The following is a 13,987-nucleotide window of genomic DNA, read 5'->3' on the forward strand; positions in this document are numbered from 1 at the left end:
TTCTTCTCACAAACAACATAGCTCCCCTTTAATATAGCACCGAATGACTTTTTGCTTTATGACAATATAGTTTAGTTACAGCATCCTGACTACAGAATAAAGTCAAACTTCCAGTGTGTGTATTGTGAGTAATGTGCCACAAGCTACTTAAGAGCTCCAACTTGACTCAAAGCTGTTTTTTTCTTCCTCTCTATGCATAAGAAACATGAACTTTACAGGCGATAGTAGACATGGCCGATTATGTAATGGTCTGATGACAAAAACACATGCAACGGATTGAAATCGCTCATATTTCTGAAAGACGACACATCTTATATAATGCACATTATTTTTTATTTCATAATCATACTGTACATCCAAAATAAACATTTTATAATCACAATTAAAACAAAATGTTGAATTATAATTTAACCCATATAATCATTCAGGTGGTAGATAGTGAACATACAGTATGAGGGCATGCCAACTAATTCATTATCTTCCTCACAGTTTGTCATTTTTGTACAACCACACTTGATTTTGAATTAAAACTCGTTTAATTCAAAAATCTACTGAAGAAACGGTTCATCTGTATCTGATCTTCATTCTTTTATACTCTACACACAGTTCCCTACCCACCCTAAAGAAACAAACTCATAATTGTGTCTCTTAAGAGTATGAAACAAGTCAGATCTTCACTCGCTGACATGTACTGCAAGGCTCTTGGTTGTTAGGCACCGATTCTATTGATCAACTGCTTGCCCACAGGTTAATTCACACAACATAAAATGCTAGGTCGGGATACATCATCTAATCTGGTGAATGTTAATTTGATGACAATGACTATTATACACACCGCCAGTCAAAAATGAATGAACACCTTATATTTTGGCTTTCTTTGGTTCAATCTCAAGACATTAGGTTTATTGTAAAGGCCTACAAGTTATCCACCTGAGAAGCTATTCAGCCAAAGAGTTATCAGACAAATCAAAAAATGTTTGGATAATCAAATCACCGTCTAAACTGTCCATTTAAAATATATCATGACGCATGGACCTGCAACTGCATGGCTTATTCTTTCCTTCAGATGTATTCAGTCTGATTTTGTTGGATAGGTAAGATGAATTTTGGTAACATTTCGGAAAAACAGCCACCAAGCAGTGTTTTTATAGTATCTGCTTGCCTCTTTGTTGCTTGTGCTCATGACCACTGCTTAGTGTCTCAAAGGAACACTTAAGAGATTTTACACAAGAATCAACTCACTTATCAAAAAGGAGTACAACTCGGCCGGTGAAAACAGTTGTACAATATCTTCGGTTGCTCTGAGGGAAACTTGAATTTTAAATTTACAAACAAGACAAACTGTGAGTAAAATTGCTTCTAGAGATGATCCTGATGCCGTCACACAGCTGACAATTTATTTTTTAAGCACTGAGAGCAGCTGCATTTCCAGACCAACCAACAGTGTGTACCAAGGCCACACTCAACAATCAATTTTATTATACATTTTGTCACTTTTAGGTAGACTTAATGTAATTTCTGTGTGTAGCCATTTATGTTTTACACCTTAGAAGTTCCTTTAAACCAGTGTAATTATTGTAGAGTAACTGAAACAACCTGTCAATCAGCAAGCTCTCGATCCTAACGAGTTCTTTAAAGCTTATCTATTCATGTTAAAGCACAGATTTCACAGTATGGTTTTGTATTACACATGTCTTATTCTATAGGTTAATGTAGATTATTTCCTCTAAAACAAAGTCTCACATTTAAAATTCAGTATTACCTCTGTCTTACTTGTAATTGTTTTATTTACAATGCTGCATGACATTTAACCAAAAAGGCTCAAATATAGGGTGTTCATGATCTTTTGAAGGCAGTGCAAAATGTATTCTTCATGGAGGTGAACGCAATCTCAAATCAAAAACAATCCCATCCATGTTCTGCCTTAAAAGTTCCCAAAAATGACCTTACTTTGCAGTATAAAATCTGGTTATAGCCAGTCAGGAGTTCATTCAGTACATTCAACAAGTCCTGTTGAAACTGATGCTTCTTCTGGCCACAGTTCTGATAGTTATACTAATTAATACACAGTATTCAGGGAGAGAGGAACCAGAGGTTGAATCATCCTACTGCTGTTACCACAGGGCATCATGGGAGTCAAACAGCTACTGTGCATGGTTCTTGAAGTTGTCACCAGCCGGTGGGCTACAGTTTGCCTGGACTGTTGTCACAAAGAGAATCCACTGTGCGTGAAGGCTGCGTGTAAAGGCAAATGCAATGTTAGTTGGACCAGAGGAGTCGGAGCAAATCCACAGAGGCAAGCACACCATGGATTAGCCAAGAAGCAGAGGAGCACGTGAGATGTGAGCCAGGAAAGAAAAACTAGGATGCCGTCTTCTCTTTTTTCTTTTGAATCACAGTGAGGGATCACAGCTAGCCACTGGGTCCCAGCTGCAGCCTCTCCTGCTTATGCTTTTCCAGCCACTGCAAGATCTGCTGTCTGAGCTCCTCGTTTGGCCTGATCTGGTCCATGGTAAGTGGACTGCGGTTGAAAGGGTCTGTCTGGTCGCTGCAAGGACACACCAGATGCAAAACAAGTCAAATGGATACTGATGTTGCCAACTGGATATTATCTCGAGAGATTTAGAAAGAAGTAACCAACCTGAGGAGATGCCTTGCTATAGTTGAGCGGTTGACTGTGACATTGGAGGAAGGCAGAAGAACGGGATCCAGCATCAGAGTGGACATGATGGGATCCAGGAACTCATCTGGGGCATCTGAATATGTCTCCTCTTCCTGCTGCTGTCTGTCTGCATTGGACTTAAACAGAAGAGATATTCCACCTGTGTTCACCACAGAAAACACTGCATAGATTCACAAGACAAAGATGTATTCTCGTGTTGTCTCTGGCAACAGTTTTCAAGTGAAATGATACCTTTATTTTGTCAGCGAGGAGTCCAAAAGCCACAATCATGTCCCCTGGCTTGTTTATCTTCTTCAGTACCCGAACTGTTTGGGAGAAGAGGGTAGGAGAGTACGATCGTTCATCCTTTGGGACTGTAGCACAGAAATTCTCCTCGTCACTGCCAAAGACAGAAATAAACATTTGTTTGCATGAAATGGATACCACAAAGTGATTATACTGGACATGTGCCACTGTATTTTTCTCCAGAGTAATGACAATAATAATGACTGGACAAATTCTACAAGGAATTTAAACATTTAAAAGACAACTAATTGCATTTTTACAAGAGAGAGGAGTGTTCAAGAGGAGCGTTCACAACATACCCCAGATTCAGGTAGATGGTGCAGATGTCAGAAACAAGCTGCTGGGGCTTGAAGTCAAATTCACTGAAGTCCTTGACTTTAAGGGCACCCATCTTAGGACCGACCAAGTGCTGCAGGAAGTAGTTCAGCATGGAGATGATCCTCTCAGCCAAGAAGGGGTGCACAAAGATCCCCTTGATCTCTGGAAATGACAAATATGATCAAAGAAAGACCATGAAACAAATGAAGACAAACTCACTGACTGGCTACTCAGCAGGAAGCCTATGAAAAATCTGTCAAGTTACTGTCAAAAAGGACGCAACGAACTTTTGCTAATAATGCTGCATTTATTTGTGAACAACAAATCCCTGTCGAAGCGGAAAAGAGAAGAGCTAGTTAGCTGTTAGCAGCTAGTGGGAAGCAGATTCCTGCTTAAGGAAGCTAACAGCAAATGAGCTAATCAATTATAGACAACAGAGCTAATAGAGTTAACAGATAAACATACAGCAGGACCGAGAGCATCTCTTCAGAGGAACATGAAGCGTGAAAAGTGTACATCACTTTAATAAAGTAATTCAGTTGAGAACAGTCTGGAGGTAAAAGTACTATGTACTACTAATGCTTTTACCTTTAACAGCTATAGGTGAAAATATCAAAGGAAAGAAGCAGCAATTTCTAGGATAGTTAAAATTGCTTTTTGGGAATGTTCTTGTTCTTGACTGGTTTAATCAATATTAAGAGTCAAACATTTCTTCCTGACCTGATGTGAGGAACGCCAGTGTGCCGATGGTCTCATTAGACATGATGTTGTGGAATCGTCCCAGCTGTCCTAACATCTGCAGGCTGGACTCCTTCTCTCTTCGAGCATCGGGGGCCAGGCCTTCCCACTCCCCTCGATCCCGCTCCAGCTGCAGAACCTTGATTTTACTCAGGTACTAAAAGACACAAACAGACTCTTTTGTTAAGCTGTCTGATATATACAATCTACATTTTTGATGAACAAGTTAATATCCCCTCTGTAGACAAAAATCCGTCCTTTTCTCTGAGTTCAGTAAGTTGTGATTTGTGCTTATGCAAAGCTAACAGTTTTCACCGTTAACGGTGAACTGAACTTCAGACAAACATGCTGGTAGTTGAACTCTATAAATTCATAATAATAATGTGATGGAAAATCTTAATTGCCAAAGATGGTGTTTTTTCTTTTGCATATACATATGATGAACCCACACTTACCTGAATAGCCTCATCCAGTAGGAAGATGGCATCGTTCATCAGTAAGTTGAGGAACCTGAGGAACAGAGGGGGGTTCATGGCCTCCAGGTTCTCAGATGCATAGTGCGCCAAATGCTGAAACAAGACATGTCAAACCAAATGAAGAACACATTGGGATCAGTCTGTTAAATAAACTAGTTTCCCAATATATAATCACCTGGCTGTACAGCATTCATTCAATGCCTGTACACTTACAGCTACTGAGGGTCAAAGCCTCCCGCAGCCTGAATTCTAGATTACAATTTAATGAACCTGCCTGGATAGTTTACTGGTACATCGCAAGGATATCAGAGCTGCAAGAGGTTACTGTTATTGTGTTGTGGTGAGAGAGAGAGGAAAAATTAAGGCCTTCTGGAGGAGTTTATTTGGTGCTCTTGTCACCAAAAATCAATACCTGCTATTGATGTAGTTTTCCGATCATGATCTCCATAATGCACCTCGCAACCAATTAAGGTTTTTTATGGAAACCCATCACAAAATATGAACACCAAATCTACATTTTCCTTGTGCTGCCATCCTGCCAATGTCCACTAAACACAAACATTGTTAAACAGTAGTCAAGATGTGATCTGGACACATTTATGGACTTATCAAACCCTTAGTGATGAGTAACCAATTAGGTGAGAATAAAAGAAGAAAAAGATTCAAGGGAATGGTTCTAGGTAGTAGAAAAGGATTCAGATACAACCAAACACATTATACCACAATCTTAAATTTCGAAAAGATGCTTTAGTTGGATGACTCTCAAAGAACCTTGTTTCTTGTTACCTTGATACTCTCTCTATAGTTCTCTTTGCCCCACATGTACTTGAGGATGGGATACATGGGTCTTCTGTAGTTAAACTTCTGTTCAAACTGATGTGGATCACCTAAAAAGAAAAATAAAAAAGTAAATATTGCTACCTTCTGTTTCTATCTTCTCTCCTTATCTTGGTCTACAGAACACACACAGGTGTGCACACAGTCCAACCTCTCAGCAGTTTCACTTGACCATAAAAAATCCCCAGTGTTAGATTATGTTTTTAAGAAAATATGGTGGTTAATTAGTTTCTTTTCAATGGTGCATACTTGTGACAGCACCGTTAAGCAATCCATTTATGTAAATATGGGTTTATTCAATATAGTTGAGCAGTTCAGTGCGGTTTCCATTGGCAAGTCAAAGCTTGTGAGGAAAATAGCTGCCTCACCTGTGAATTCGATGTCTACAAACACAGTGATGAGGGCCTCTGCTAGCTGAGGTGCGTGTCTGTAGGAGCAGAAGACTCTCTCTCTCTGGAACACGATTGGCTGAACAGCACCGGGTGCCACCGGTTCCATGTGCGGCATCACTGCCTCTAAGACCTCTGCGAGCTTTGCTCTTAAATGAGGGTTCTTCATCCTGATGTGCATACAGAACAGGAGGGATTGAAGCATTATGCGAACAATTCCAATATGGCCAGCATCATTCATGCTCCACTGATCCTCCTTAGATCTGACCACAACTGCGGAGTTGACAGATTGACTCATTTACCTCTCTACGTTTCCCATGAAGACAGTGATGAAGTTAAGAATCTGCTCCAGACTTTCTGCAGAAGTCTCCAAGACATCGTCAGCAAATCGACGCAGGAAGATGAAAAAATCTCCCAAGTTTTCTGCAAAAAACTCTGACAAACAAAGGACACACTTACAAGAAGTAATGACTATCATATGAAGGAATTTTGAGCATGAAAGACTAATTGAACAACAAGTGACTAAGCAGTACTTTCGTGCATGCACAGTTTCACTTAATTCAAAACATTCTCTAGAATTAGCTGTATATAGTAAGATATTTTAAATATCAGGTGTAATGCTCTAGTTATTTTGAACCCCTGACATACACAGTGGCATACAGTAAGTGTTCAAAGAGTTTTTTTACAGTAATTATTTAAATTAAAAAGCACATTTTGAAAATAAAATAGTCTGATATATTATTGATTACATGCTGGCAGGGTGTTGTAATATCAATGGATTTATTAACAGCACTCTGCTCTACATGCGCCAGTTTAGAGGGTAAAAGACATTCAAAGTCAGCTGGGCTATTCTCGCCAATGTATTTGTAGTATAGTGGAAGATTTGACCTACCTGGTACATAGCACAGCATAGTATTCTGTAGGGAGGGCAGGGGAAAACTGAGTGCTACATGCTCAGGCCCCTGGTTCCCCATACCAAGCTGGACCAGAAGGGCACCGGTGGAAGCTTGGAGGTTAAGGCAGCATTGCAGCATGGCAGGCTGCGTGGTGGCAGCTTTGGTTGACAGATAAACAATCATCAGACGCTCAAACTGCTCAAGGAGCTGCTCTGACATCGGGTTGCCTGTTCGCTGGGCCTCCTGCCATGTCACCTGGAGCCGGTGGAGAGACTGGTTCATCTTCACCATCTGCTCGTGGAGTCTGCACATGCACATTAAGCATGCGAAAACAAGGCAAGACAACACAGGTTAATGCTGACATATGGTGCGAACATGAGACAGTGCACTGCATTTCTATGAGATCTGAGAAACAGATACTCTCTTTCATTTCTTTGTGGACGTTACACATGGTGCTTGTTTGAGGGTTCCAAGGTTTCTACCTGTGGAAGCCAAGATGCAGGGTGAGTTGTGTGAGGATGAGGTTTTCAGTTAGCAGGCTGTAGGACTGAGCGGACTCCACCGGCTGCTGAGGGGGTACAGGGATCAAACAGGTTTCCTTGTCAAGTCCTGGAATTAGAGGTGAAGAATCTCTTAGTCATAAAAATCCTACTGCTAGTAAAAAAAAGTAAAAAACAGAATAAACCCATCAGCAAAAGCACAAAAATACTAGAGCTTCTCCATTAATACATGGATGTAGTAAATAGAAAAGTTATTGACTTTATTTTCACAAATATTAACCTGTTGCATGCACATTGCGATTACGCCTCTCTTCTTCACTCAGCTCTTTCAGGGCACAGTAGGTGGGGTTGAAGGTCAGCAGTTTGGGCGAGCGCGGCTTGCAGAACGGCTGGCAGAGCTTCAGCAGTGCTGCACCCAAGTTTAAGAAAAACGCATCCGAGGCATACATCTGGAAGAAGATCTCTGGCATCTGATTCGCCCATATCTTGGCCCGTCCGGCGTTTGCCTGCAGACAGCTGCCCAACCAAGACAGCAACAAGTGTCGCGTCTCACCAGATCGCTGAAGCAAGTTTTTCAGGATCTGGTGCAGCTTGTCTTGAAACTGGCCCATAAACTGCAGCACAGGTGGAGTAAAGGTCATTAGCTCTGAGACATGTGCAGTTTGACAGTTGGTCATTAAAAAAAAAAAAAAAATCAAACTATCACCAAACTAAAGAGTGTCTGTTCACCTGGTGGATGTTGGCCTCCTGGACCTTTGTCTCCTGGGCGCTGGAGCGGGAGGGGTTCAGGAAGTAGCCATGTCCCTCCACTACACCTGGGGTTTTTAATAAGCAGGAGATACTCAAAACTGCTCCAAGTAAGCTCTTCTGGTACTGTAAACCATTAGCTGGATCTTTGGGCTGAATGTGTTCCACTAATACCTGGCAATACCCCAAAAAAAGAGAAAAAGAAAAAGTGTTAAGAAATTAAACGATAAGAACTGTGAAAGCTTTAGGTAACACTATGCTTATGAAGGCAAAGTTACAATAAAGCTTGCAAACATCCCTGTGTGTCTCCTGACCTTGGCAATATCTTTATTGTGGCTGAAATAGAGCAGAACATCTAGGTAGGAGTAGAGGAGGGGCTGGCACAGGTCCAAGTCTTTGATGCGCCCCTGGAAGATGTCAAACACTGGTACTATCACCTCCTCGAAGGTACGCACCTCCTGGTCAGACAGTATGCCAGTAATGACCTCCTCCACAAATTCAACCACCTCCTCTGGTTCTGAAATACAGTGACTTTGTAAGAAACCGAGAAGAGAAAAACTTAAGGTAGCAAGACAAAAACGTGAGAGGTGGGGAAAAAACAAATACACAAGTAAGGAAACAGTGAGGTCGAAACAGACTCAATCCTGAACCTACGTGCTCCTCTGAAGGCTTCCAGCAGCAGGTCCAGAAGCTGTTCGTAGACATTCTGGCTAATGTAGATCTCTGGGGTGAGCAGGACAGTCCGTGTGTTAGACACGGTCAGGTTCTTACAGCGAACAGCAAACGACAGTAACTTCTCTGGTACCTTTGTCACCTGGTAAACAGATAGTCAAGTTACTGAATTATGGAAGAGCAATAGATATTTTTATCTTCCAATTACTAATAATAGTCTCTTTGAGGTTACTTTTGTATGTAAAGTTGTTTTTGGACTCACATTCCTGACTTCAAATACTGACTCTTTGGGATTGTAGGTCGGGTCACTCGCCAGCCCAAAGTGCCAGTTTTTGACAAGTTGGGAATAAGACTCAAAAATCAGCTTTACTTACAAATACAAACAGCTGGCAACCTTTGACAGGAGGAGGAGGTGGAGAAAGAAGAACACAAGCACAAGCGCAGCACACTGTTGTCGCTCCCATGATGTCAAACTGTTGCTCCTGTGTAGAGCTACTCAGTGCAGACTAGAGATATTTTACGTAAACAGTACGAAAATGCACTGATGATTTGAAATAAATCTTCCACAAGGGTTTAGGGAGAAGGGAGAACGTCTGAGTTTTAATACTAAAGATCTTAATAGAGCGGTTAAATATCAAATTATCCATCTACCACTACTCCTACTTCCTAGCTTTTCTTACCCTTAGATGTACATGTAGTACACGTTATGAATGTATTATTTTATCTGTCTGGCCATAGAAAGCAGGTACTTATCAGTTATAGCAAAATCCCTAGAAAACATCTGCATTAAAGTGCTACAATGAATTTCATGAGGGGAAAACTCGCACCTCTTCTTTGGCCCTCTGGTAGCAAGCAAAAAGATAAGGGATGGCACTCTTCTCTCCAGCATCACGGTCAGCAGACAGGTTAACAGCGCTGCATGAGGTCATGTAAATGAGGTGGTTTCCTGGCTCTAGCAGCAGCAGACGGTTGAACAAAGCCTGGAGGACAGAGTTAAACATCATAGACATACATATAAGTCTGTACAAAGTACTTTACACATATGCTTACTCTATCAAACATTGCAAGCACCGAGAATAATAAAATCTTCAAATCTCATGCAGCTTTTTTATTTTCTGCATCTTTTTCCAACATAATGCTACATCAGTTCTACATGTCTCACTTTTTTGCATCTGATGAGCAGTGCCCTTTGAATTGCTTAATGTTGCCATTTCTTTACCAACGGAACCAAAGATTGTGTGGATTATTGAGAGGAGAGAACCAACACACAGCATGAGTAGAGTGATAACATCACAACAATGTTGTTGACATTTGACCTGTTCTATGTTGTCCATGTCCAGCCAGTCCTGTCCATCCAGATCTGCAGCCATCTCCTCCAAGTAAACACAGCGAGGAGGGATACCATTACCTCCTCTCAGACTGGGGTCACCTGAGGGTGGGAAGAAAACCAGTGTGTGCTCAAATCATCTTACACATGATATCCCATGAAGCTGAAACCACTCCGATGATGAATACCTGATTAATTGTACTTGGGAAATAAATCAACAGCATTAATATCTTTAGAACAAAGAAGACCCTGGTGGATTAAATGCACAGCATGTTTTTACTCTGGTTTATTTCAGACGGAGGTAGCAGAGGAATTCATTAAAGACACTCCGTGTGAAAACAGGGGGGCTTTGAGTTTGCATTTCCTGAACACCATGACTCACCATTAAGCGGTCTCAGTGGCAGAGAGACCCAGCCATCTCACAGTGAGACTTCACAGCCAGACTTCCAAGTGTGTAAGGTCTTTGTATTGTCTTAAAGGCTGGTGAGTCATTTGTTGCAGTACTTACTGGAAACTAAAATTTCCAATCACCAGCCAACAGTAACACATAGCCAGACAGAACAGACTTTGCTACTATCTAAGTGCAACCCAGTAACATGATCAGACACCTGTCTGTCTGTCTGTCTGTCTGTCTGTGTAATTTTGAAGCTGGTACATTGCTGGTAATGTAAAAAGGGTCAACACAGATTATCTGACCGGACTGTGCAACACAATCTCGTGCCCGGAGTTACTACAGGACTGCTGCTGGTTTACCATCTCGAAATCACAATATGGCAAAGTGCAACATCCAAATTACAGTAGCTGCAATTTTCTGATGAAGGTAAATTTGCTACATTCTAAATATTTTCACCCACAAATCATATTCCACTGGCAAAACTCATATCATCGTATTTATATTTTATTAGTGAAACTAAAATGCAGAAATTACCATTCTCACTAAAATCAAGACTCAACCAAACTGCAATACTCAAATAATAGCAATATGATTTGCTCTACATCGTTCAGTCCTGCATTTACCCACTTCAGCCAGTGGTGCACAGATCACCTCCTCAACATCTCCAATATGAAGGAGCTCATCTCTGACACCTGCAATAAACTCTCCATAACTCTGTAACGCCAGTGGAGATGGTGGAGAGCTTTAAGCAGCTCAGCATTATCCTGGACAATAAACTGAGCTTTGATCACCATCTACCTCTGCCATCCATAAACTTGGGGCTCCCTCATTAAAACCCCACCTCCAGTTTCTTCTATACAGAAGTATTATTGAAGCAAACCTCCTGCACTCTGCCACAATGCTCACCCTCACCAATAGAAACAAGCTCCTGAAAGTCACAAGCATACTGCCAACCTGTCAGCCCTCACTGACACCGACTGTAACACATGACCCCTGCCAACCCCTCAACCCATGCTTCACCTGTCTTCCTTCAGTCTGCAGATTCAGACAACCAACCTGCAACAAAACTGACTTTGGGAGGAGTTTTGTGCCCTCGGCTGCAAGGGCTTTAAATAGCCTGGGCTCACTGTGTAGACTTATGTTGTTTGTAATGCTTCTGTATGTCTTGTCTGTGTACACAGACAGGGAAAACAAGTTTCCTCTACAGAGAACAACAAAGATTAATACCGAATCTGAAAGGGTGTGACGTTAGAGATTGGAGTCTAGTTATATTTCTGCTTCTACTTACTGTTGTCCAGAGTGATGAGAAATATCCGCTGGATCATGTGATTAACATTGAGCTGTTCACACAGCTCCTGCCGGGATCGGAAGGAGCGGCTGATCTCTGCCACAGAGTCGTCATTGTCATCGACGCTGTCTGACACAGAGTTTTCTGACTCCGACTGGCTCTCTCCTGAGTCCTCCACTGTGATACAAGATACAGTATGACCTATACAAGAAAAAAGCCGATGGTGTTCTAACACTGAAATCATGTTACATCTGTATTTATCTATATAAATTTTGTTATGAACTGCACTTTGACTTGTAAATCCCTGGACCAATCCACATAAGCTCTGACTATATATTTTATTAGATTATCGCAGCAGCTCTGACAACTCTACTCACATGGTGCTTCAGCAGACAGTTGTTGTGGTTTCTGGCCTGATGCAAACTGCTTGGCATCAGCCAGTGAGCTGAAGAGGGCAGCGAAGGGGTTGCAGGAGATGTTCTGGTTGTTGTTGCCCTGGTCAGTCATCTCACTGGGGCTCAACACTCCATCCAAGATCCCAGTCTTCAGGAGCAATGCAAGCGAAACAGCAAAGTGGCAATGGAACAAGACTTCTGTGGCAAAGATCTGTGTTTCCCTTCATTTGTTTCACTTTCTTTCCTCATCTACCTCTCTTCCCCATCTCGCTTACTTTATCATAACTAATTGGTTCTTGTCCTCACTCTGAGAACTCCTTATTTAAAGAAATTATCTCAGTTTTCATGACTGAATAAACAACTGACCTGAAACGACAACACAGTTTCATACTGTTTTACTTTGTTTATATTTGCCAGGCACCTTTCTAAGTTAAAACTCTGTTCTGGGGACCTTATTTTCCTCTAAGCTTCTTTAATCGGTTATGGAAATTGATACCTCATTAATATTGTAAATATTAAAATTCTGTGTTTAGATTTATTTTTCAAAAAGAAGTATTGCCCCTTTAAGAGCTTTGTAGAGCTAGATATCATCACTTCTTTCAAATTAATTATATATTGTATCTCCAGGCCACCACATCAATTTGACTAACTTTCTTTGCCAAATAAGGTTCCTAGTTGACATCAAAAGCCACAATGCATGCATATATCCTTATTTTTCTGTAAGTGGTCATGTAAAGCAAACAATATATTGAAAAATGTGCTTGATGGTCAGTAAGGTGTGTTTTAAGTCATCTGTCACCCTTGACATTGCATTTCTGCCTCCTGGATTTGTTGCCCCTCATAGTTTCAGTCCTTACAGAAACAGTCTAAGTGCCCTGCCCTCTTCTCTGACTCCACACAGGTTGTAGTCTGTGCAGTTCTGCAATAATTACCTGTCTCTGTATCATGTATTTTCTGCATGTTATGAGAACATGATCTGCTCTTTCCTCACACTGACACTGCTCAAAACAAAGTGCTAGATGCTTGTAAACCCACTACTTCTAATCACACTAATTGTAATTGGATCTAAATGACGTGGGTGTACATGTAAATTACTTTCTCGCCTGTTCCGGCAGTTTTTAGTCATTTTCCATCTACCGAGGTTAGAAAATTTTTGGCATGACGTTAGGAAAATGGGAATGATTAATAACAAGTTGTCCGTCTCATAGTTTGACAGTGAACATATGGGCTGACTGTCATTATCAGTTCAGTGCTCACCTGCTCGGCGGTTACACGTTACTGTGTTATCACGGTTATCCATCAGTTTAGTTCAGCACCCACCAGTCATAACTTGTCTCACTTTATGGAGCTAGCTTCCCCAGCAACCACTATTATTCCATTCTGAAAGAGTCTTGTCACCTGTTAAGCAATTTAGTTGCGGTACACCTACGTGACGCTAGTTAGCTCACTAGCTTGCTAGCAGGGTTAGCTAGTAGCAGTGACCGTCCTGCATCAGGGCTAGTTAGCTAGCTAGTTAGCTAGCTTGTTGAGTAGCAAGCTAAGCTGTCATGGGGTCACCACGACTCTTATTTCAGCATTTATTTTATAAACTGTTATTTGGGTTTAGTGTACAATCAACCTAAATACCGTATACAAACGACAAAGAAGGCTGTCGTACCTGTTTGACGGGTAGAAATGTGGGTTATTGATAAAGAAATGCTTCTCCGAAACCAGTGGCAGTTCCTCAGTAAATAGAAATTGTAAACGTCATCAAAATGAGACGGAGGGTCTCTCTTTGCTGAGTAACTTCATGCAAAACGTGAAAACACCAGATAACTGTTTGATAAAAGAACTTCTCTGTGACAGTATTTTTAATTGGGAACTTGTGCAGCTAAAGATTAATATTTTCTACGTTTAAACTGGATTTACAATAGATATTTGTTGGAATAATAACTGGAAAATGTGTAAATGAATAATAATAATAATAATAATAATAATAATAATAATAATAATAATAATAATCCCAGATAACTCATCTTGCGGGCCTGGTGTAAAAAAAACGA

At 41.0% G+C, this 13,987-nt stretch overlaps 1 protein-coding gene across 3 annotated transcripts; it reads right to left on the reverse strand.

Annotated features, from left to right (window-relative positions):
- Positions 1-314: 314 nt before the first annotated feature.
- ube4a (ubiquitination factor E4A (UFD2 homolog, yeast)) lies at positions 315-13,746 on the reverse strand. 3 transcript variants are annotated; one of them, XM_037079246.1, is made up of 20 exons: positions 13,603-13,746; positions 11,928-12,093; positions 11,551-11,751; positions 9,858-9,970; positions 9,369-9,521; positions 8,524-8,683; positions 8,184-8,386; positions 7,852-8,043; positions 7,403-7,736; positions 7,105-7,231; positions 6,619-6,926; positions 6,029-6,161; positions 5,706-5,896; positions 5,287-5,387; positions 4,480-4,593; positions 4,007-4,181; positions 3,268-3,448; positions 2,915-3,062; positions 2,642-2,799; positions 315-2,548 (listed from the first exon to the last, which is right to left on the reverse strand). In XM_037079246.1, exons 2-20 carry the CDS (start codon positions 12,055-12,057, stop codon positions 2,413-2,415), a joined length of 3,258 nt encoding a protein of 1,085 aa, XP_036935141.1. In that variant the 5' UTR covers positions 12,058-12,093; positions 13,603-13,746; the 3' UTR covers positions 315-2,412. The 3 variants fall into 3 exon arrangements, with proteins under 3 accessions (XP_036935141.1, XP_036935153.1, XP_036935131.1); XM_037079258.1 differs by having other exon boundaries at positions 2,413-2,548; positions 11,551-11,727; XM_037079236.1 differs by lacking the exon at positions 13,603-13,746 and adding an exon at positions 13,203-13,510 and having other exon boundaries at positions 2,413-2,548.
- Between the last annotated feature and the right edge of the window lie 241 nt (positions 13,747-13,987).

Source organism: Acanthopagrus latus, chromosome 2, assembly GCF_904848185.1.
Source record: "Acanthopagrus latus isolate v.2019 chromosome 2, fAcaLat1.1, whole genome shotgun sequence".
Taxonomy (NCBI): domain Eukaryota; kingdom Metazoa; phylum Chordata; class Actinopteri; order Spariformes; family Sparidae; genus Acanthopagrus; species Acanthopagrus latus.